This window comes from Vanacampus margaritifer, chromosome 1, assembly GCF_051991255.1.
Source record: "Vanacampus margaritifer isolate UIUO_Vmar chromosome 1, RoL_Vmar_1.0, whole genome shotgun sequence".
NCBI classification, from domain to species: Eukaryota; Metazoa; Chordata; class Actinopteri; order Syngnathiformes; family Syngnathidae; genus Vanacampus; species Vanacampus margaritifer.
The window spans coordinates 56,011,581-56,034,942 of NC_135432.1; the positions used below are offsets into that span (position 1 = coordinate 56,011,581).

General features: G+C 41.1%; 1 protein-coding gene across 3 annotated transcripts; it reads right to left on the reverse strand.

Annotated features, from left to right (window-relative positions):
* Positions 1–2: 2 nt before the first annotated feature.
* Positions 3–23,191, reverse strand: rtn1a (reticulon 1a). Of its 3 annotated transcripts, XM_077555472.1 has the most exons (9): positions 22,820–23,191; positions 13,232–13,948; positions 11,340–12,002; positions 3,201–3,408; positions 2,982–3,120; positions 2,093–2,162; positions 1,277–1,323; positions 1,144–1,202; positions 3–857 (listed from the first exon to the last, which is right to left on the reverse strand). In XM_077555472.1, the coding sequence occupies exons 1-9, from the start codon at positions 23,004–23,006 to the stop codon at positions 815–817; spliced, it is 2,133 nt and encodes a 710-aa protein (XP_077411598.1). In that variant the 5' UTR covers positions 23,007–23,191; the 3' UTR covers positions 3–814. The 3 variants fall into 3 exon arrangements, with proteins under 3 accessions (XP_077411598.1, XP_077411608.1, XP_077411617.1); XM_077555482.1 differs by lacking the exons at positions 11,340–12,002; positions 13,232–13,948; positions 22,820–23,191 and adding an exon at positions 7,794–8,185; XM_077555491.1 differs by lacking the exons at positions 11,340–12,002; positions 13,232–13,948; positions 22,820–23,191 and adding an exon at positions 5,449–5,586.
* Positions 23,192–23,362: the final 171 nt, after the last annotated feature.

A 23,362-nucleotide genomic window follows, 5' to 3' on the forward strand; every position in this document is an offset into this window, starting at 1 on the left:
AATGTTATTCATCACGGTACATTTATTTTGTCATGTTCTTGTAATTAAATACAGAGTGTAAGTGCAAATAGTTAAGAGTCCAGGGTCTAGAGAACTACACATTATAGTAGAACATAGTACAAAGTTGGACAGTTATTCAAACAAGCTTGATATCAACAGATACTTCCTTGTCTTCATAGTAGTTGTACAACATTAGCGTGTGTATTGTTCCTTATTGGTATACAAAAGCAAAAAGCTACAAATACCACATCTAAGACGCATATTTTTAAATTAGTTTGTGCTTGGAAACACCAAAAAGAAATTGTTTATGTATATATATATACTGTATATACATATACATACTTATAGACATATACTGAGAGAAGCCCCATCTGCTTACTCGAACATGAAGCGGCGAACATTGGCAGCAGAGCAAGACTGGCCACTTAGCTGTAGTTTTTTTTTTTGTTTTTTTTTTGTGCCATACCGTACAGTTTGTGGTAAGCACTGCAAAAGCGAAAATATAGCGTGGTTCTCAAAACGGCACGAAATATACCAAATATTTACCCAAGGCTCCACTTCATGCTTTTGTACTTTAGAATAATAAACACAAAAAAATCGTAAGTTTTTTTTTTGGGGAGTTGTGAACTTGTCTACCTAGAGGCGTTATGAATGTGTGATTGTGTGTTGTTAGTGTTTACACTGCTCTAGACAGGGTGAAGGCTTCTCTAGTGGATGCTTTTAGAGAACGCCAAGATGACGAAGCGTGACGGCCCCTCTGATGGTGACCGGGCTCTTCAAGGGTGAGCGAGCCTCCTCTGTGAGATGTGCGGATCTACTCCTCCTTTCTCTTGGCCCCGGGGATCTTTGCTTGGATCCTGGAAACAGAGAACAAGTAGGAATTGCATGTTTCCGATAGGACTAAGTCGCTGTTAGGCATTCTCTCTTTTTATGGTGCTCAATTGAGCCTACATCTCAGCTTTTACCAAATAAGGAGAATGATGGCAGTCGCTCACAAAAGTGCACTTGTAACTATGATAGTTTTTGTTTTTTTCCTTTGACACATGGATGTTCTCCAGTGCATCACATGCTTTTAATCTTACATTTGAATACATAAACCAAGTTTATGTGATGTGAGAAATAAAACATGTCCGGATTACTCACTTCCCCACCACAGAGTTGACATGGGTCCGTATTAGTCCCACATACTGATCTATCTGTGCCTACAAGCAGAGGAAAAACAAACAAATAATGTAAAAGGGAATATTTTTGTTGGTTTAAGGTTGAAAATCTTTACCTGATGCTTCTCATAGACCACGGGCATAGTGAACATGGAAACCACAGCTGGAGGCACATAAAAAGGGGTTAAAATATTGTCAGTCGATGCACGTACAAAATCACTTAACTTGGGAAAAATGCGTAAATACTAGTGGTGTCAGGCAGTAATTTTTTTTTAAATCGTAATTAATCGCATGACTTAAAACAGTTAACTCACAATTAATTGCAAATTTTATAGTTCTAAATGCACAAAAAAATGTTCATACTCTTGTTAACAAAAGTGATACATTGATACAGTAATCTAATAATTTTCATAACATTTTGTTCAAATTAAAGTACTGTACTGTAAAAAATGTTGAGTAAAAAAAATGAGTGTGATATTGATTTGTGTTGGGCATTTTCTGCCACTAGATGGCATAATTGCATTTGTAAAACTTTGGTGACAGCTCTGCATTTTTCTTTTCATATTAAGAGCTATCAAATCTTTAACATGAAGTAACTTGTGAAATTCTGCAAAATTTTGACGTGGATTTGTCTGCTGCGTTGCGTCTGGAATTTACACAGTACAGGCTTTCCAAGTAAGGAGCAGTCATTAATCGTGCGTTAAAAAACGCACAAATTTTGACACCCCTAGTAAATACCTACACAACACTGTACTGTAGCTCCTAACACACTTGACAAAGACATGCTGCCCCACTTATGATTACATAAATGCTAAAAATAGCCTGAGTGTATCCAGTACACTAACACGTATCGCTCCCAATGTGTAATACAAAAAAAAAAAGGTCTCCAAAGTCAACACCGGGTGGAGTGATTTGAGTCAGGGTGACCTCACCTAGAATAAGCAGTGTCAGGCCGTTGAAGAGAGCGCCCACGTAGGTCAGAAGCCACATCAGCACAGCAAACTAAACGCACACAAAAATCACATTTTAAGACTGATTCACTTTCAGAGGCGATAATAGAATTTAAAAGCCCCAAGAGGCAGAGCCATCCATGAGATGTTTCAAAGTTTCCACCAAACATGGCCTGCTCGTTACGGAACAGTGAGGAATGCTAAAATCCCATCTTGGTCACGGGTGTGTGACGACATAGAAGTGTGCCACAGGATAACCAGCCAATGATTGAAGCAAATTAGACTTAGGCCTTAGGGATGGAGTGGTTCACTAAATCCACAGATTGGTTAATTACAATAATGAAAGATGAAATCATGTATTATTAATACTTTTTTAGTCATGTGCATGCGCATGTAAATTAAATTTGACCCACCACAGCAAACACACTCATAGGATGTAACTATATGTGAACATTATGATACGAAAAATATCACGATGCGATTATTACCACGATATTGTGGGGAGGTTGGTGATATATATATAAAAAAAATATCAATAATGTATAGATACTTATCATATTGTATAAAAACAAAACTGCTCATATTAGGGGGGGGGGGGGGACGCACAATATTGTGTTTTTGTAGATAATAGAATTGACGGAGAAACTGGCTCTTATTGGCTCAGCAGTGCAAAATATCATAGTCTGTCGTTCACAATGTTGTGTTTGACTGAAGTAGGCCAAAAGTAATGTTTTGTTTTTTTTGGACAGATGTTGACAAATATGTGCTGGTATTTATAAGGAGCGATAACTGCCGCAGTGGCCAAAACATTCCTCATTAAAATTAAACTTCCCCAACTAACCACCTTGGTGGAAACAGATGGTTTGCAAACCTTCAAAGAGTCAATCAGATCTTGAACGAGGAAAAGCCTGCGCAGCTCCTTCATGCAGGTGTTGGTGTAGAGTAAGATTTTATCCGCATATTTGCTAATTTGGTCCTGGGATAGAGAGAGTTCCATGTCCAGGTAGCCTCTGCACGGATGCAAATACAGAAACATAGTCGATCAATATGAGATGGATGACGAGATTTGGTGTGGTCGCGCTTCACTCACTTGAAAGGATGCCCTTCATCGGTTTTCTGCACAGCCTGGAGCACGGATTTGTAGATGCGGAAGCTGATGGTGGCGGAGAGGGCGGCCAAGGCTAAGTAGGCTCCAACGCTGACTACGCTGAACTGGGTCAGCGAAAAGAGGAGCAGAAGCACGCTGCTGAACACGGCCCCCGACTGCTTCACGTTCCTCCAGTAGAGCAGGTCAACCGCTGTGGGGGGTGAGGACAGACACACGCAGGGTTACGATCCATGACAACTTTTCAGATTTTGTTTCTTTAGGTACCCGAAGAACCACGCATCTGCATCAAATAGATGTCATTCCTTGGCTTCTGAGCTCCCTCGGTTTGGTAGTAAGTAGTAGTAGTAAGTAAAAAGTAGTCATCAAAAAAATCACTCAAGTATGAGTAAAAAAGTATTCGCTGAAAATAATACTCAAGTACTGAGTAACTGCTTGAACATGAAGTCTGATTTATTTATTTTTAAAAACAATGTCATTGGATAGGCAAAAACATAAAATTATGTGCAAATGCTGGCATCTTCAAATCATCAAATAAATAATATTTGAGATTGTGTTCTAACTTCTGCCATGGTGCTAAAACAGGCATGCGCAATGAGCAGTGTTCTTTTTTTTTTGCTTTTTTCAGAGCTAACGGCACAAGTTAACTCATTCACTGCCATTGACGGCTGAATATTTGAACTATTTCTATTAGTTTAACATTTTTTCCCACTTTTGTTAACAAGAGTGTGAAAACCTAGAAAAAATATTGTACATTTAGTACAAATATCAAATTTGTGATTAATCGTGAGTTAACTAGTGAAGTCATGCGATTAATTGCGAAAAAATTGAATCGCCTGAATTTTTAATAATTTAAAATTTTTCCAAAAAAAAAAAGTAATTTTAATCTTTTTGTTTTTAATAATCTTTTCTTGAACGGGTATCTATAAAGACTCGGTTCCCATCGTCACACTGAAGAGCCGTTCAAAAGACTCGATTCGTTCGTGAATGTCACATCACTAATGTCCGCGGAAATGCTCCCATACGTGAAAATACGGTAATGTATGAATGGGGCGGCGGGTAACGACTCTAGTGTAGCCCAATATAGCGAAGTAAGAGTAGCGTTACTTCTTCTTACATATACTCAAATAAAAGTAAAAAGTATTGTGTGGTAAAACTACTCTTAAAAGTAAAAAAAAAATTCAAAAAAGTTACTCAAGTAAATGTAACCTCTGGTTCTAACTGAGCTTCTTAGTCCAACTATGCATCCCGGTGCCACATATTGTCGCTATACAAGCCTCTTTACTGCTCTCAGTATATTTATCACCTCTAACACCTGGTCGGCTCTCATACATACACAAACATACGTCCTGTCCAAACAAACCAAACTGCAGGCGACGTATTCCCCAAGTCGAGAATTAATAATTGATGACCAAAACGGGAGCACAAGCAACATTTTGAAAGATAACGGTTCAGTGTGACATGGCCACGCTGATAAGCAGGATGGCGGTGATTCATGAAGAAATTTGCTACCCTAAAAGTGACAATCTGGGCAAGCTCCAGATGTGCCCCCCCTCTGCCGCTCACCCGGAAACGCAAACCTGTTCCCATGGTAACAGCCATCTTTTTATCACCATTATTTCCATCCCTGCTGATCCACAAACATTAATAACCTGCTCACCGTGCATTCGCCCGGGTTGAGGCCCGACCGGGTCTTAACACGTCTAAGCTGAGAATAGTAGAATCGCTCCCGAGAACGACTCCGGTGCCCTCCGAGCAGTCCAACTTTTTTTATTTTTTCGCCTGCTCTAATTTTAGCCCTAGAGGTGTGTGTGGCATAGTGATGACGGCCATCTTTGCTTGTCTCTGAATAGGCATGTATGGAGTCGTCAGAAGAGACCTCGGACCTCTTTGGACTCATTTTGACAAAGTGGATGCACATTTAACCCCCCCCCCTTACTTTCTAATGCAACATATGCACTGTCTCTTCTCAGGAAGTAACGACGTGTCACATCTATCAAGTTGGGAACGTGATCGACATGCTTCACCATCGCTCTGTGACAACAGCTGGGCCTATTGGAGATGCTTTTAGAATGACACGCACATGCACAGGTGTGTAGCGCCTTTGTTAGTTATACACACACACACATACACACAGTGAAGCCAAAGCAGCTTTACTCAACAGGGTCGGTGCCGCGCAGCCGTACTGTAGAGGTTAAAGCATTAGCTTAGTGCAGTCGAAGCGGGTACTGACCTGCGGCTCCCATGGCTGAACAAGGAAAGAGGCAGCTGCTTTATTCACAGACAAAAGGAGAGCATTGAGGGGGGGCCGTCGCCCCTCCGCTCCACCACCACCACACACACTGCACAGGAAAGGAGTGACTACAACCCCACCAGCCAATCAGCAGCTGTCTGATGAGTGACGGGACTTCAGGGGGGGGGGGGGGGGGGCGTCCATTGGGTCGGGTTTGCAAAGAAGCGCACACTCACATTTGATGTGCTCTTAAGCTTAGGGCGACACCACTGTCTCGTGTCAAAACTACCATTTGATGTTAACATTGAAATTGTATGACGGTGGCCATTTTCTAGTGAACACCTGCCTGATGCAGTTACCATAGCTACGGCGCTCGCTCCATTTTATCACCGAGAGATTGGAGGAAGGGAGGGGAAAGGGCGTTCATTTGGGAGCGGAGAGATATCCATTTGGTCCGAATTTGGGGAGGTACAGGAACATAACGAGCGTGCGCATCCCTGTAAAGATCAAGACTGCCACTCCCTTTTACCGAGGAACAAAAGCGAGGTCATTCTTAATTTCAGTCTGACTTAATATGCATACAGATGAATTGAGCAGATAATAATTTTAGCATTCCGTCAAGAATGTTGCGCCACTAAGTCAGGGCAGCTAGCTGTTAGCTCCCATCCTCATTTAAAAAAAAAAAAAAACAGTTCAAATGATAATCACCCGTGACACGAAAATGAATCCCCCCCACCCTTCCCTTTTTTTTTCTGAAGTGAAACTAGTTTAGCCTGACCTCATTAAATCACTGACGACATCCTTGTGGCCTCAAACAAGTCATCAGCCCGACTGTGCAAACATGCAAGGGGACTTCTGCTGCCAAGAAGTTTTAATGGTAGGACTTGAAAACTTGGGCATGTTACATAAATTTGTTTATAATAATGTTCTATGCGGCACCACTAGTCTAAACGTGGTATTCTGATTATTATTTCTATTTGTGGAATATGAATTAAGCAGCAAAAGCATCCTGTTTTTATCCAGCTCAGGGGGCGGCCATTTTGTCCTTTTCTGCCACTTGCAGTTGATTGAAGATGACATAATAGTTGCTCAGATAACAACCAATCATGGCTCAGTTGCAAATGTCACATGACCAAACTCAGAAAACATGTGATTGGTTGTTACTTGAGCCCTCAACAACTGTGACGTCATCTTCATTTGCTAGCAAATGGCAAAATGGCCGTCCCCTGAGATGGATAAAAACAGGTCGATTTTGCTGCTTAATTCATTTTCCACAAACACAATATTAATCAGAATTTCATGTTTTTGAATAGTGAGACACATTAGAACATAGTGTATTATTGAAAGAATTTTTTGGGGGAAGTTGGTAATCCAACTAAGTTTTTTGCATTTAATAGAACAGTTAGCAGTTTGTACAGAAAAGGGGGCAATACACAACAGCAGGTAATATTCGGTGCTTCCAATTTTTGTGTGTAATTTATCTTAATTCCATCCTTGTATCATTTGAAGGAGTGACTTCACCATGTTATGACAATATATATAGAAAAAACAAAATTATTTATTAATGGCATCAAAAGTGATTCTATCAGTTGCTGCTTCACTTGAAACACTTGTCCGGTTTAATAACAGTGAGTCAGTTCAGAATCAACCATTTCTATGCTTGTGGATGTATAACTTTACATAGACGTCAATGTAGTTACATAATCAAAATTGCTCATGCAGCCAGAGGGCTAATGACAAACTGGTAGTCTGACATTGGAAACAACTCAAATCCGAGGCCAGTAGGATGCGCGCCATTTTCTTTTCACTCCTCCCTGCTGGATGCAGACACGGAGGATGCTTGTTTTTATTTTGTATTTTTTACCCGCTAGCAGACTCTCTACAAGGTACCATCGCGGTAGAGCATACAGAGCTGATGTAATCGGGATGGGTGTGCCATGGTTACCATGGCGACAGTCTTGTCAGTGCTGGCCGGATGCTCTCGCATACAAAAAAGCCATCGTACGGCATGTAAAAGCAGCACCTTTCTAAATATTAAATGTCTTTGCATGTATGTCCACAAGAACAGGATGCTGCTGTTGTGTGCAAGTTATTGTCATCACACCGCCATGCTCCTCCCTGTTTTGTCCCCTCACATATAACACAATTGATTGTGCCATCAGGGCGTGTCTGTGCAAAAAGGAGGTAGGTGACATTGTTCTGTTTTCCAACATTTGACTAATACGCAAATGAAAACCACGCACAAAAATACACATTTCAAGAAATTTGAGATATGTAAGTACATGCGCGGAAGCCACAAAATACAACATATGCACGCATACACACAAACAAATCCAAAAAAGTACCCTGGCCCTTCCAGCCGCTCCAGGAGCTTTCCTTCTTCGTCACGTCGGCAGCGGCCTGCATGCTGGTGCTCACGTTTTATCCCTGTTCTCACGCTTGCTCTCTTTTAAAGAAAAGAAATCTTGATCTTCTTTGTGCGCCTCTTCTGTCGCTCGTGTTCACGCGCTCATCGCATGAATGGTGGAAAAAGGATGTAGGCGCGTGGCACAGTGAGGGAGGGAGCATGGGAGGGAGGGAGATAGGAAGGATGGAGAGGCTTCCTCGATGCTGCCGGCTGGCCGAGCTCACACTGATGCTGTGGTTCGCCAAACGTGTGTTTGTTTGTGGCTAGGAAAGGGGGGGAGGGCGTGCAAATTGTAAACATCACAGTCGCTGCTGCAGCAAACCAGACGTGATGATTGAGTATGGCCAACGGAGTGCGGGGGCTTTTGTCTTGAAAGGGCTGGTCGTCTAGCTTTTCACAACAAAAGCTGCGGGGGGCATCATCAGACAGACTTTGACTAGGGATAGACCGATAATCGGCCGGGCGATAATCTGCGCCGATATTCAGCGTTTTATGAATATCTGCATCGGCCTCTTTTTTTTGTTTTGATGGCCGATATATTAAAAACTGTTATTTTTGCTCCGATGGGCGTTGTTGACTCCTTGCAGCATTGGCCCGCCCACAGCACCATCTGATTGGTTGCTCGTGCCGTCCTAACAGCCAATAAACAGCAATTAGCAGCTATTAGCTACAGTAGCTCACGGATTAACGGCTAACCTAATAGCCATTTTTCAGTGGCTATTTGGGATTTATCCCAGGGTTAGCCTGTGGGTGAACAGTTAGCCCACAAGCTAACAGTTAGCTCGCAAATTAGCAGCTATTTGGGAGTTAGCGTGCAGGTAAATGGTTAGCCCTAACAAATTAGCGGCTATTATCCCGCAAGCTAATCGGCAAGCTCACGAATGAACGGCTATTAGGTTAGCCCGTGAGCTAAGGGTTAGTAGTTGATAAGCTATTGTAAACATGCCTTGTAAAGCACCCATCCAGCATTCTGCCACTTAAGCAAAATTACAATTCACAATTACATTTGGATGTAACAGAACATTAAAAACAACAGCTTAATCCAGAAGATAAAGCTCGATTTCACAATTAAGCAAATTTTCAACGATTCGATTTTTAAAATGACGATTAATTGAATTCATTTGATTTATTGCTTATTTATTATTAATTGGTTGGGTTTGTCTGTGTGTGAGCACCTGGCCGTGAATTGGGACCTCACAACAGATCCATGCTATTGTTCTCATTGTGTTTTTTTTGTTTCAGCAACCATTGGCTCTCCTTTGCCCACATGTAAGGGCATTACCCTCGACACAAAGTAAAAATATAGACCAAGCAACAGCTCGTAACGCAAAAATAACATGTTGATTGGAGCACTAAATCACCACTTTTACTTTCAAACCACTATTGTAAGTGATATATTTATTTAGGATTATTGTCTTCAAAGCTGACCTTTCTCAGGATGGCAGACTAATTATGCTGACATTTATGGTTGCGCTGAGATATTCAAATTTCTACTTTGACTCACTGAGTGCTTCTACTTTAATAATGTATATGGGGACGCATGCATTGTGCATGCGAGCTTAAGCACAATACTGCTCGTTTATTGCCTTGAGGAGGTGTCAGAGTTACCGATTTTCTCCCCCCACAATAAGGCCAACCACAAAGTAGAAGCGAAACAAGAAATGTCTACCTGAATACAAAAGTGAAACTGCACTGTCACCATGATGTCAGCAGTGAGACAAAAACACGCCTTTGATGGATAGCTTGGCTCTCAAAGAGCCCGCCCCCCCACTTCCGCCCGCCCCTGCAGGCGACCACACCTCACACCTTCTGTTCATGCAGCCTCCACACTGCCAACACCCACTGTCAGGCAGGGAGGAAAAAAACAAACAGATTCTCTGATCCAGACAAAACGTGCTCGCCCATCAGTGTTGCTATGGCAACTGGGGATGGAGCACCAGCCTCTCCAGTGCTGAACAAAGACGCACTGCGCCCTCTAGTGGTGCATAAACAGACATGTGACCTGGTTGTTTTGTACAGTATTTCCAGAATCTTCTCACAGTAAGTAAAGATAGCAGTAAGAGCTATATCAGAGCTAAGAAAAAAAAACTTGGCACACACAACCATTTTTTTTTTTTTTTATCCTTACTGTCAAACATGAAGTGCGAATGTAATCCCTCAAGGCACCTTAAAAGTCTGCCCCACTTTTGAGAGCGTCAGATTATGTAAACAGGGAGAGTGAAGATGACCAATAGTAGGCAGAAACACATTCCAACATCAAATGTGCAGCTTGAACCGAATGAACCCCATCTGACTGTGACTGCCATGTTTGTTTTTCCTAATCCCAGGATTTAAAATAGTCAAACAAACAAGGATCCAGATGCTGCCCAATGCACCATATCTGCCATTCTAAAATAAACTTGAAGCACACTGACAGCCACATTCTTGGTTTACTTTGTTTACAGTCTAGTTTGATGTCCCCTTTTTTTTTGTACAGTCAGGATGTGAAGCAAATGCAAATAAACGGTTTTGTTTTTTTAATCCACCACTAGGGGGAAGCAGACTCACAACAAGGACTTCACATACGTGCTTGGCACAGGGAAGCAGAGCAGCTGGGTAAGATTGTACCTCTCTAAACAAACCTGTTTAGTTTGCTGGCTCGTCAACAAAACACCACAAACAACACGCCATGCAGCAGCTTGCAGCAGACAAATCAAGTCGCGGAAGGTTTTCCTAGTGCTAATAGGGCTGATAAAAGGCAGTCTTTTTTTACAAAAAAAAAAAAAAAGATCAACTTCATTTGGATGACAAATGCAAAAACTTCCACTTTGATGCCCATTTTCAAAAAAATTCAGGCTTCAAAATGGGTATCAAAGTGGATGTTTTTTGCAAAGATTATTGATATATTATGTTATCCATAAAAATAAGTACATGCCCATGTGTTGGCTAGTGAACAGAATTAAACTCACTTCACCATAAGGAGCAAAGTGAGGCATCAAGCCATTTAATACTGCTCCCAGTTGGAGTTTACTGTCAAATAAAACTGAGAATTGAGGCCTTTTCACACTGCACTTAGCAACGTGCATAGCGCTGTCAACGAACAAATTCTTTGTGTATGTTAATGGAAAGCAGAGTCACGTTGCATTGCGGTGTGACATACAAGGTCCGAGAGCGCCATGGGCATGATGTCTGAAGGTGCATCCGATAGGAAAGGGGCTTGGCGGAGTGATTTCAGAATGCTAACGGAAATGGACCGACTAGTGAGAAAAGCCATCCTGTTACAGTGCTTCCTGGTTGGCTGTTAGGCAAGCACTTCCAAATATGGGCAAGTCGTCCTTGCGCGCTGCCCCTCAGTGAACACCAAGAAAACCGAGTGCAGTGTGAAAAGAACTTTACATTGTATATTTAATTAAACCAAGACGCCATTGACAGTTCTAGAAGCAACACTTCAAGATTGTATCATATTTGGTCAATTGAAACCGTAACTCAAAAAAATCCTACTCACCTTTTTGTTTGTTGAAACCTTTCAGCGGGAAGGAAGCAGCCCATTTCCCAAGATCCACTTTGCCTTCATTGGTCTTCCTGTCCTCCAGACTGAACCTGTCTGGACGCACCTCTGGGGGCACAGTAGCAGTCGGAGGCTTAGGCTTGCTCAGGCGCTCCTCTTCCGTTTGAACCTTTTCTATGATCGAGGACCCGGCTGACGCAGCCTGAGGCGCGCAACGGGCAGTGGGAACCAGGGGAGAGGGAGGGCCGGCTCCCAGACTGGGGCCTCCGACGCCTTGCTCTCTTTTCGGACTTTCTTCAGATGCGGACTCAATGAAGAGGTCGCTGTCGAGCTCCGCCTCTCTCTCCTCACGCAGAATGCTGTAGGATGCAGGTGGGGCGTGGTTGCCAGCCAGGCCAATACCAGCCTTGGAAACAACCGGGGGGCTGTCAAAGGGGTTGCTGGACTGGTTGAAGGTGCTCTTACTTTTGGGTGGCTCGGCAAACGGGTTGCTACGGGCCTTGGGAGGCTCCTCAGACACCAGCTCAATCTCGGAGTCTCCAGACTCCGCACTGCTTCCGTCTTGCTCCCTGCCACTGACCTGTGGGCCTGAACTATACTTGGTAGTTGCAGACTTGACTGCGTCAGCCTTGAATGCATCATGGGAAGGGAAATCTTTTTCTGTGGGGAAAAAAAAAAAAGTATTATAGTCTGTAATATATTCATCAATCAGTCATTCATAAATATGTTAAACAGAGTAAAACTGACAGGGCATTTTTATAGAACTGTATTGCATTCATTAAAAAAAGAGTAGTTTTTAAATAAAAGGTTTTGAAGGGAGGCTTTGTTTTTTTATATAAGATTCTGTTTTTTTAAATGATGCTTTTTTTCTGTTCTTCTGATTTTTTTTCTCTCCGTCATTAAAAAATAATACAAACAAATTAACAAAAGAGCAGACAGAAGGGAAAAATGAAATTATTCAGGAAAACAAACAAAAAAAATATTCCCAAAAATATTCAGAAAACGAGACAAATAATACTCAGGAAAAAAATAAAAAAGATTATTCAGAATAACAAAACAAAAATTCAAAATAGTTTTTTCCCCTCTATAAAACTGATTAAAAATACAAATTTGAAAAACAGAAGCTCAAAACATACTGTATATATATATATATATATTTTTTTTTTTCTAAACAAAGCCCCCGCAAAAATTACTTAGTAATACCGGCAATTTTTTTCCCTCAATACGCAACATGCTTCCGTATACTGTTGATGTAAATAAAGTAAAATAAAAAAAGAAGGCGAAAAGAAAGAAAGAAAAACATTTGCGTAAAATTGTATTATGAAACTTTCAGTATAATTAATTTAACATTTATTTAAATATATACAATTGTTTGTTACTTTTGTTCTATTATAATGACCTAATGAGATAAACTAATTAAAAATAAATGTTAAGTAGCCAATATTTAGACAAAAATGAAACGCAACAAATATTGAACGTTTAGTCATAAGTTTTTTTTACTTTTTCCTATTCCTTTTTGAACATGTACTAACAATACTTTTATTTTTTTATTTCAGTATTTCTGTTGCTGTTTTTTATGTTCAATGAGCAGACCATGTGAAAGCTCAGATGCCAGATTAAAGACTGAAGCAGGCCATATTTTGCCTACCCCTACTGTTTATGGACAAAAGTATTGGGACACCTGGCCATTGTCATCAACAGCTATAAAAGCTTTCACTCTTCTTGGAAGGTTTTCTACACATTTTGCTGAGGGTGTTTAGTTCATGAAATAGAACATTTGTGTGGTCAGAGGTCACTGATGGACCCGAGGGAGGGTCTCACTCACAATCTGTTCCCACAAACTAAGGCTTGTTACCAGGCAATATAATCAGTACGTCTGCTGAGCTTACGTGTAGGTGAAGCGTTGGGAGTGGAGGCGGGGCTCTCGTCCTCTGGTTCTGACAGGGTCACAGTGGGGACCCCCTGTAGGCCCACACTGAGCACATTCTCCCGATCACACCCGGTGGCTGGAGGGGGGCGCTGTTGAGGCTCGGCCTTGGATGCCGGCGCCTGCGACTCGGTCAGGGTGATCTTCACAGGGCTGGCTGACTGCGGCGTGTTTCCGAGGTTCCGGTACGAGCGGTAGTCTGACGGTTCCTCATCAGACGGCTCCTCCACATAAGGGAAGGAGTGGGACCCCAGGGCTGAACCTAGATTCTCATCTTCTTCCTCCTCATCTCTTCCAGGGTTCTTATCAATGTAGCCACCCAGTGAATCCTGACCGCTCAAACCTGTGTCCACCGGGCTGCGCGGCGCTCCCTGCTGTTGGTCATGGCGATCATCCCCGTGGCTTATGTCCATGTAGTTGTAGGATTCCGTCTTTTGTAAGACAATCAAAGACTTGGGCATGTCGTTGGACAGGTCGGACATGGTCTTGGCGCTGGAGCTGAAATCATACATGTCGGCGGAGAAGTGGTCCAAGCCGGGTGACCCAGATGAAGCCTTGACGTTGTCAGACAGGTAGGACGATTCTCGACCTGATGTAAAGCTCTGATTGGACAGCAAGGAGGTGTACACATCACCGTCATCGTTCATAGGCTTCCTGAACAGGCCTGACATGGGGTCACCTGCGAGTCCAACGTGGACATGCGGGAGAAAAAGAAGTGAAATATAATTAGAGCGATAGCTACTGAAATGGAGAAAGCTTGAAAAGACAAATCTGACATCAATCTGTCACATGATTCTTAATGTCGTAATAGGCTGGAAGCATGGAGCCTCAGTTTTGCAGCCCAGCGAGGCGGCACTAACAGAGGCTACTTGTGCCCATGCAGTGGACAAAGGCAGATTGTTCTGCTGCTAAATCCCACAGAGCCACAACCAGAGTCTGTTCTCAATCATGCGCATCCACCAATGTAGCAAAAATAAGATACTAGCCTCCTAGTATAAGTTTTGTACCTGATAAGCTAGGGTAAGAATCTACAAGACAATTTTAAAGGGGAAGTCAACCCCCCGCCCCCCCCCCAAAAAAATTTTCTTGACAATAATATGTTCGATGCAGCCCCACAAGTCTAAACACGGTATTCTGGTTAATATTGCGTTCGTGGAATACGAGTTAAGCAGCAAAATCAGGCAGTTTTGATCAATATCAGAAGGCGGCCATTTTGCTGTCGCGTGAAAATGACATCACAGTTGTTTGGATCTCAGGTAACAACCAATCACAGCCCAGCTTCATAAAACGAATGAGCTGTGATTGGTCGTTGCCTGAGCCCTGAGCAACTGTGATGTCATATTCAGTGGCAAAATGGCCACTCCCTGAGATGGATAAAAACAGCTAGATTTTACTTAACTCATATTCCACAAATGTAATATTAATCATAATATCATTTTTAGAATAGTGAGGTCACATATAACATACTATTGTCAAGAAATGTTTAAAGGGATACTTGACTCATTGATAGAGAGAGAGAGACCAGAATGAATTTGAAAACGTACTTATTTATTTATTATTTATTAATACCTTTAAAAACAAATGTTTCCACTTGCTGTCGACTGAAGATGACATCACCTGTGTTGTGGAAGTAGGTAACGACCAATCATGGCTCAGTTCGCCGACCAAACCCAGAAAACAGGTGATCCATGATTGGTTTTCTCAGCACAGGTGATGTCATCTTCAGTCGACAGCAAGTGGAAACATTTGTTTTTAAAGGAAGTAATTGTACATGAAAAATAACAAGTTATCAAAACAATTCAGGACAAAATATCAACTTTTTACTGCTGAAAATGGCTCCATGAGTCAAGTATCCCTTTAACTTCCCCTTTAAACCCTTAGAAGTTGATGCACATCCTGAGATGCTAAGTGTTCCAATTTCGCCTTTTTTTTGTTCGGAACGTATCACCTGCGAAAAGTGAGGGAACAAAATATAATTCACTTTTTTTTTTATGTAAAATTGTTCTGAAAGATTTCAAAAGCACAATGACTGCAATTATAGTTTTATTAACAGACGTTTCTGATTTCTCTGTACTCCTATAATAAAAAGTAAACTAGAGGTGCACAATGACTTCCCCCATCACCCTGTATCATATCCACCATCTGAACCGGTTATGCTTAGGAACATCAGCCCCGATAGCAAACATAAACCCAGCACCCACACACAATAATATTTGTGTTGGCGCTGCCTACAAGTCTCAGTGGCCCCTCCTTCTGTCCTCCAGCCCCCGCTTCTTCCCGTGCGGGGGGGTGGCACTATAAATAGTCTGGCTCCAGCTGCTGGGCTTGGATGAGGGGGGAAAAGATTTCAAACTGCAGCCTTTGGGTTAGCAGTAGCGGGAGGATGAAGACTGAAATGACAGAGCAAGACGTCCCTCCCTTTGCTTCCTCTCTAAAAGCCTCCCCCGCCCTTCCTTTCTTCCTTTGTCATTAACAATACAACACGGCGCGTGCGGCGCAAGTCATAAGTCACGCTAGGCACCCAAGCCGTGCCGCTGTGCTCGTGTACCTAATGTTGCGGCCGGTCTGTCTCAAACAAACTCCACGCCGTTTGCTCAAATGACATGAACGCCCTTGATATGATGCTAAAGTGAATCAACAAATAATCCTCTTTATTCCAGTCCTAGCGTATAGATCCCCTCAGCCATCACCCTGGCAACGCCTTCATAATCTCGCACTCACTGATTCAAAACACCGACAAATTCCTCCTCCGCCTCCTCGGCAGATGTGGAAAGCACTCTGACCCACTACACGGCGCGAAGAGATCTGATGCGCGATGCTCTGATCGGCCACTAATCTGAGTCAGGCCGACCCCACCCCACCCACCCCCTCGTTCTCTCCACCTAGCACAACAGCTCGGCGGGTGTTGCATAAGTCATCTGCATCAGCGACGAGTATAAAAAATGCTGGTCTTCGCCGGCCACGATGACGGCGGCTCTGTGCTGTTACTTGACAAACTTGCAGTGTTGATTCTGGGAGCGTTTTCAATCTGTTGGGACCCACGAGGCTGTGACGAGCTTTGCCGCACTGGCATGGGATTAGAGGCGACAACAGAGGAATTCTCACACTGATGCCAACATAATTATGTCACTGAAAGGATGGCTGGGTTAGATAAAAACTATTTTTCAAAAAGTCCTGGCGGATACTTGGTGATGAAGGGGCTTTTGTCGCGCTGAATTGAATGCGACCTGACAATCTGTGCGAGGTCATACCCTGGCAACTCGTATTTAATGCACAAGGACTTTTCAAAATGACTGAAAATAGACCCCAAATATCTCGCAGGGTTTTTAAACTTTGAAAAGAGCAGTAAAATGTGCTGTTCAGGGACGATTCAATTACTCCAGCCGCGGCCTTGTAAACTGTGGCGTTTCAGGAGTTTGATTTCACTCCACGACCTTGTGGAAAATAATCTATCAATCTCATGGAGGCCATCTGTGCCTTTCGCCATTCAGCTAATATGCCAGGAATTTGTGACTCTGTTTACATGGCTCGCAACTAAAAATGTAGAAAATGGGTTATTTTGACATGCAAAAGCTTTGAAAATCAGCCTCCAATGTCACTGCACGAGCCCCGTTCAACACACTTCTATTCACATTGACAAAAGTAGGCACTGTTCTGTGCATGGCTGGCCAACATGCCAAGTGCATCAAAGCAGTCTAGTCAAGTACAATACAGACCATCTCGGGGTCGGGCAGATTGAAGTACATTTAGCATATCGCTATGCCACAAGTTAGAGGGTTCTGTAAATTCTCTCCTCACTCTGGCCAATGTCAACATGACAAGAAGTACAAGAGACCCTCAATCTCCTGTAAAAGTAAAAAAAAAAAAAAATCACAATTAACTCATTCGTTGCCGTTGACGGCTATAAACTTAAAAAATTCATTTGAACTATTTCTATTAGTTTAACATTTTTTTCCACTTTTGTTGAAAATCTAGATTTTTTTTTAAATTGTACATTTAGTTTTGTACATAAAATTTGTGACTAATCGCGAGTTAACTAGTGAAGTCATGCGATTAATTACGTTTAAAAACTTTAATCGCCTGACGCCCCGAATTTTTTATATCTTCTTTCCTTTTAAAAAAAAAAAAATTCATTCACTGCCGTTGACGGCTATAAACTTAAAAAAATTCATTTGAACTATTTCTATTAGTTAAATTTTTTTTCCACTTTTGCTGGAAATCTAGATTTTTTTAAATTGTACATTTAGTTTTGTACATAAAATTTGTGACTAATCGCGAGTTAACTAGTGAAGTCATGCGATTAATTACGTTTAAAAACTTTAATCGCCTGATGCCCCGACTTTTTAATAATATTTTCTGTCCTTACTTAAAAAAAAAATTGATTCACTGCCGTTGACGGCTATAAACTTCTTCTTTTTTTTTTTTTACTATTTCTATTAGTTTAACATTTTTTTCCACTTTTGTTAACAACAGTATGAAAACCTAGAATTTTTTTATTGTACATTTAGAACATATACAGTAGAATTTGTGATTAATCGTGAGTTAACTAGTGAAGTCATGTGATTAATTACAATTAAAAACATTTAATCGTCTCTTGCTCCTAATTTTTAATAATCCTTTTTGTTTTTTTATGGCAGTGAATGAGTTAAAATGGATAAGTACCGATACCAGGTATCTGATACCCTGCATCAATCCAATGTATCGGTATTGGTGACTCTCATGTGGCTGTTCTACGATCAGAAACAAAAAATCTGAATTCAGAAGGATAGAAAATTGCCATTTTAATTCAATTAAAAAATTATAATTTCATTCTTTAAAATAAACAGAAATGAATAGAGACAGAAATAAAAAAAACTTAATAATATCTGTCCCTAATCAACACACACAAAAAGGTCAACACAAAATAAATGACAGCAAACAGTCAAGACGCTTTTTGAGTAACAATTTATCAAAATAATTAAATAGAATGACCTTGTACAAATGATATTTTTCCAGAAATTGTGCTTTTATACAATTTCTAAAAATGTATAAAAGCCAATAAACTGAGACACCTTGAGTTGAAATACATCATTCTTTTGGTTTTGTTCTGTATTTAGGTTTGGAAAAAAATATCTGTTCCTCTTAATTTGTACTCACTTTCCCTTTTTTTGAATTTGATTTGCATGTTAATTGGTAAGATTTCATGATGGTCTTTATACATTATTTTTGAGGCGGTTTAAACGCCATCAATTCATTCAATTTTAAAGTTTTAAGTATTGAATTTGTGTGGTCTCTGTATCCACTACCAAAAACGTCGCAAATTAATTCATTTCATTCAATTTTAAGAAAAAATGCTTTATTGGGATTTACAGGTCTTTGTAACAAAACCCAATAATGTAATAATTTCACACACAAAAATGTAATATCCTGACTGATATTGTAATACATTATTTTATTTTTTATTTTTTTACCACCACCCTCAATCCTATTCCCTAAACTGGTACAATTTACTCTCCTTGTAAAATTTGGTGTGGGGGGAGAAAAAAAAGGTATTTTCAAGTAGATATTACTTATTTTTCTTTTTTTATTTATTTTCTTCTTTCTTTTTTTTTACAGTTCACTAAATAAATCAACTCCAAATAACTCCAACACTGAAGTTAATGTATTTCAGACAGTGTTAAAAATACACTTTGTGGGAACCGTTAAAATAAACTGAACCATTTGGCACCAAAATTTTAAAACACCAATTTTTGCTGTGAATTTATATAACAGTCTTAGATTCTCAAAACACAAAATGTAGAACTTTAAACTGAAAATAAACATATATTATATATTATTTGTCAAGTTGTACTATTGTCAATTTTGAGGAGGGGGGGGGGGGCTGTAAATTTATTACATTATAGGGCGCTACAGGCCATTTTGAAAATGACATCACAGTGCCTGTGAATGACCAAGCCCAGAAAACAGGTGAGTCATGATTGGTCGTTACCTGAGCAACTATGATGCCATTTTAAGTCGACAACAAGTGGCAAAATGGCCGCCGCCTGAGCTGGATAAAAACAGGTGGATTTTGCTGTTTAATTCAATTTCCGCAAACGCAATAAATCATGTTTAGACTAGTGGTGGGAGTGCATAAAACATATTGTAAAGGAAAAAAACTGAACAAGTTTTAACAGTTAAAAGTGTCAGAGAAAAGAATACAGGATAATAGCACAAGATGAGTGATTGTACTTAGAGGTGAAGTAATATAGAATTCCTATACCGTCATCTCGTTATTCCAACTTGTGATGTTTTTTATAGTTTAGCCTGATGTGGCCACTTATCCCATTTTAATATCTTTAAAAGAACAGAAAATGGTGATGACAAAGGCGGTATAAGAGCGAGAGCAGGTACGTGCAAAATGACTTGGAGAGGTCAATAAGAAAAAAAAAAGCAATGCTGAAAATCATGGACTACTCTGAGTTGTATTGATCCAAAACAATAGAAGCATACAATTATGGTAAGAAGCATCACTGCAGGCTACACATGGCAAATGTTATTGTTCCATCGGCCTAAGGTAAATCAATGTAGAGGCAGTTTGAATAAAAGCTATTTGGATTCTGTGGCTGTGATGTTATATTGATTTTTTTTGGGGGGGCGGCTAGATATTTATGGATGAATGATGAGTGTGTAGGAGACTCGTCTGTTCCAAGCTGTCATTTTAGTGCACCTTGCATCACAAAGGAGAATATGCATGAAAATGTACAGATGTCTGCATTCGCTGAAATTACTGCAATAACAAACAATACGGATGCAGTTTTGTGTGCAATAATCACTCTAATTGTGTTGCAATAACCTGCTCTGGGATTTACATAGGCATGAGAGATGATGGGCATCATCAATATGACAACTCCCAGTTGTGTTGACATAAGTTTTGTAACAGAAAGTGTTTTTTTTTTTTCAGAGAGCCCCCAGAGCCACTTCCTTTCTACATGGTCAGCAGTAGAAAAGTTGAAATTAGAAATCGTGGTAAATCCTTGCATCACTCTCAATGAATACCCTCACTTCCCCCTAATCTACGTTTCATCTTCATCGCAAAGTCTGAAGAGACCTTAGCCCCCCCCCCCTCCCCCCACCCCCTTGGGAGCATGAGCCAAGCTCTCGACATGCAGCCAAAAAGCTCGACGTTGGCTCATGTGAGACCACTAAGTGCTTTGTGCACCCGAGACGCACAGAAAGGAGCCAGACAGACGAGCAACAGCCTCACCTTTGTTGTCCCCGATGACATCCTGACAACACTGTCTGAGTCATCCAGTCAGCAGATGTATTGTGTAGTTTGTAGGGGTGTGCCCCAAAAAATCGATTCTCATAAGAATCGCGATTCTCATTTAGTATGATTCAGAATCTATTTTATTTAAATTATTTTATACTGTCTTGCCTTAGGATGTGTGTGTCTTTATTTGGCGCGCTGTTCATGTTGTACCCGGTTTGGCCACCGAGAGGCAGTGTGGTTCCACGCGGTTGTAGCCACATTAGAGAGTAGAAGGAAAAAGTCACGATCAAGTTATTCCAATAAAAGTTGTTTTTTTTGCAGCGTGGAGCCGTTTTTTGGAGTGATAAAAGTGTCACGACTAGAGCACTAATTAGCATTAGCGAGTCAGACTGGAGTAGATCATTACAATTCCTTGCACATCTATAGATTGAAGCAAAAATCATTGTCAATCGAATCATTTTGAAGCAAAAATCGTTCTTAATCGAAAATCGATTCTGAATCTAATCGTGAGACGTTCAAAGATTCCCACCCCTAGTAGTTTGTATTTAATACAGAGCAGTGGTTACTTTGTGAAGTAAGTATAGTAATATTACTCACAGTCCTGTTTTAGCACTACTGTGACTTCCTGTTTTTCCTTCAGTCTGACTCTTTCGGTTGACTCAGTCAGCCTTTAATAGTTGCCCGGCTAGAATATGCGTGTGGAGAACATTTAGGTCAGCGGATCGATTATTTAGATGGGCAATTCGAGACATCTGGTCAGGATACGGTTTCACTTAAGCCCAACTTCTCCTCGTTGACATGTTTTTATTTGAACCTACGATAATTCTCTAGGCATGTAAGTAACAACAACTTGAACGTGCCCATTTTTTTTTTGCTCACTCTTTCTCTGACAAGCCAGCCCATCATTTACTTTTATATCAAGCACTGCATGAACATTTCTGCACCTTAAATGATCAATTCAATAAAACACGTGCTTGCATTTGATGAATATGAAGTACGACATGTCTGTTTGGTCTTAGCGACAGCCAGTGAAAGGAATATGACAGGAGCAGCAAAGGCAGGAAGCCAGGCTTTCTTTTTTCTTTTTTCTCTTTTTACTTCTCATAAATTTTTCAGTGAATTCGTGAATGAAAAGTGCCCGGCACCAGTTTTACTTGCCAGCCCTAACAGTGAGCCCCCCCGATTGAAAATAGAAACCGAGAAGGATCAACTTAATCGAAACATCTTTATGGAGGAAGTTGGAACATGACTTACTAACAGTTGGTGGGGGAAAAAATAGCAATTATCAAGTGCAACTTCAGCACCGTATGAACTTCAATCAGAACAATAACTTTTGCCTTCAAAGTTTGTTATTAACAAAATCGGGTATTCATTTTCTCAATAATGTTTATGTTCTGAAAGAAGCTTCAAGGTTTTGTAACACAACTAATTTTTTTTTAACTGATCCTAACTGACGAAGGCCCCAAAATTTCCAGCTGAAGAAAAACAGCCCCAAAGCATGAAGTTGACAGTGTAAGTTCAACCTTGCTTTCATTGGACCATCATAAAAAGGCAGGAAAAGCCTACTAGAACATCGGAACTTTATTTGGGATGAATCAAAGCCACATTAAACGGTGTCTTGTATATGCTGACTCTTATTCAACCTGAGTTTGAACATTACTGGTGGTTAATTCTGAACACAGCCACACCCCAGTTGTAAGAGGGCGTGTGCACCTGTGTAACCACATAACCTTTTTTTGTTTTGTTTTGTTTTCCCTCCAGTTGAGTTGTACAGGTTATAAGTCACATTATGGGAGAACAAGTTTTGGTCAAATTTATGCAAGTACATGGCAACAGCGGATATGCTATTTCATACATAATCAGATCAGCATCTGCTGAGTATCAAGGTTTTTATTTATTTATTTAAATATTGTATCTTTTTGTCATATCATTAAATAAATAATAATTCTAAACTGAAGGTGGTACTCTGAGAAGAATTAAAGCAAGGAAGACCCTACTAAAGGCCTCCTGTATGGTACAGAATGCAGCTCATCACTAGTTTTTCAGACAGACTTTGATGCAGCTTGTGTCCGTTGTCATTGAACTGTTTATAATAATGTGTCTTTTATCAAGAAACGCTAATTGTCCACTTTCCCATGCAGTAAAGAATGAATGGGCAATGTTGCGTCCAGTGATTATATGTGCAGGCCCGGCGGACATGAACAGAATGAAGCATTGTTTACACGGAGGGATGTTGCTCGTCACTGAAAGAACCTCCTGTTTACGAATGCATTTGATTGTTATCGTTATTTTTAGGTTTGGAGGCTGCACCGGCCTTACCTGTAGATGCAGTTTCCATAGCAACGGGGGGCCTTTTCCCATCCTCCTGGTACGGATGAAATTGTCGATCCAGGTCGTCGGCCGCCTCGCCGCCTTTCGGCTTCACTTCGTTGCCAAACATGCGGCCGTAGTCGTCACCGAACCACTTGCCCTCCGAGCCGAGCTCCTCGCCGGACTGCGCGGACATGCTCTTGTCGTGTCGTGTGTGCTGGCTTGGCTTGTATGTGTGAGGCAAACACGCAGCAATGCGGCGTCTGTCAAGCGGAGTGTGCGTGGACGCGTCCTCGGATGAGGCGGTGCGAGCGGTCGGGGAGCAGCAGGAGAGGAGCCGGCGCGATTCTTTTAGTTCACTGCTCGCTCCGGCGGTGACGTCATGGTGGCCGAGAGGCTCAAGGTGGCCACGCTCAAATAGGAGCTGCTTTAATGATCGTGCCTGGAAATGAAAAGTCGAATGTGTTTATAAAAGTAGTTAAAAAATGTTTATAAAGAATTAGGCTACAATGAATAATTGTCACTACTCTGGTGGGAATCTATAGCCGTGTG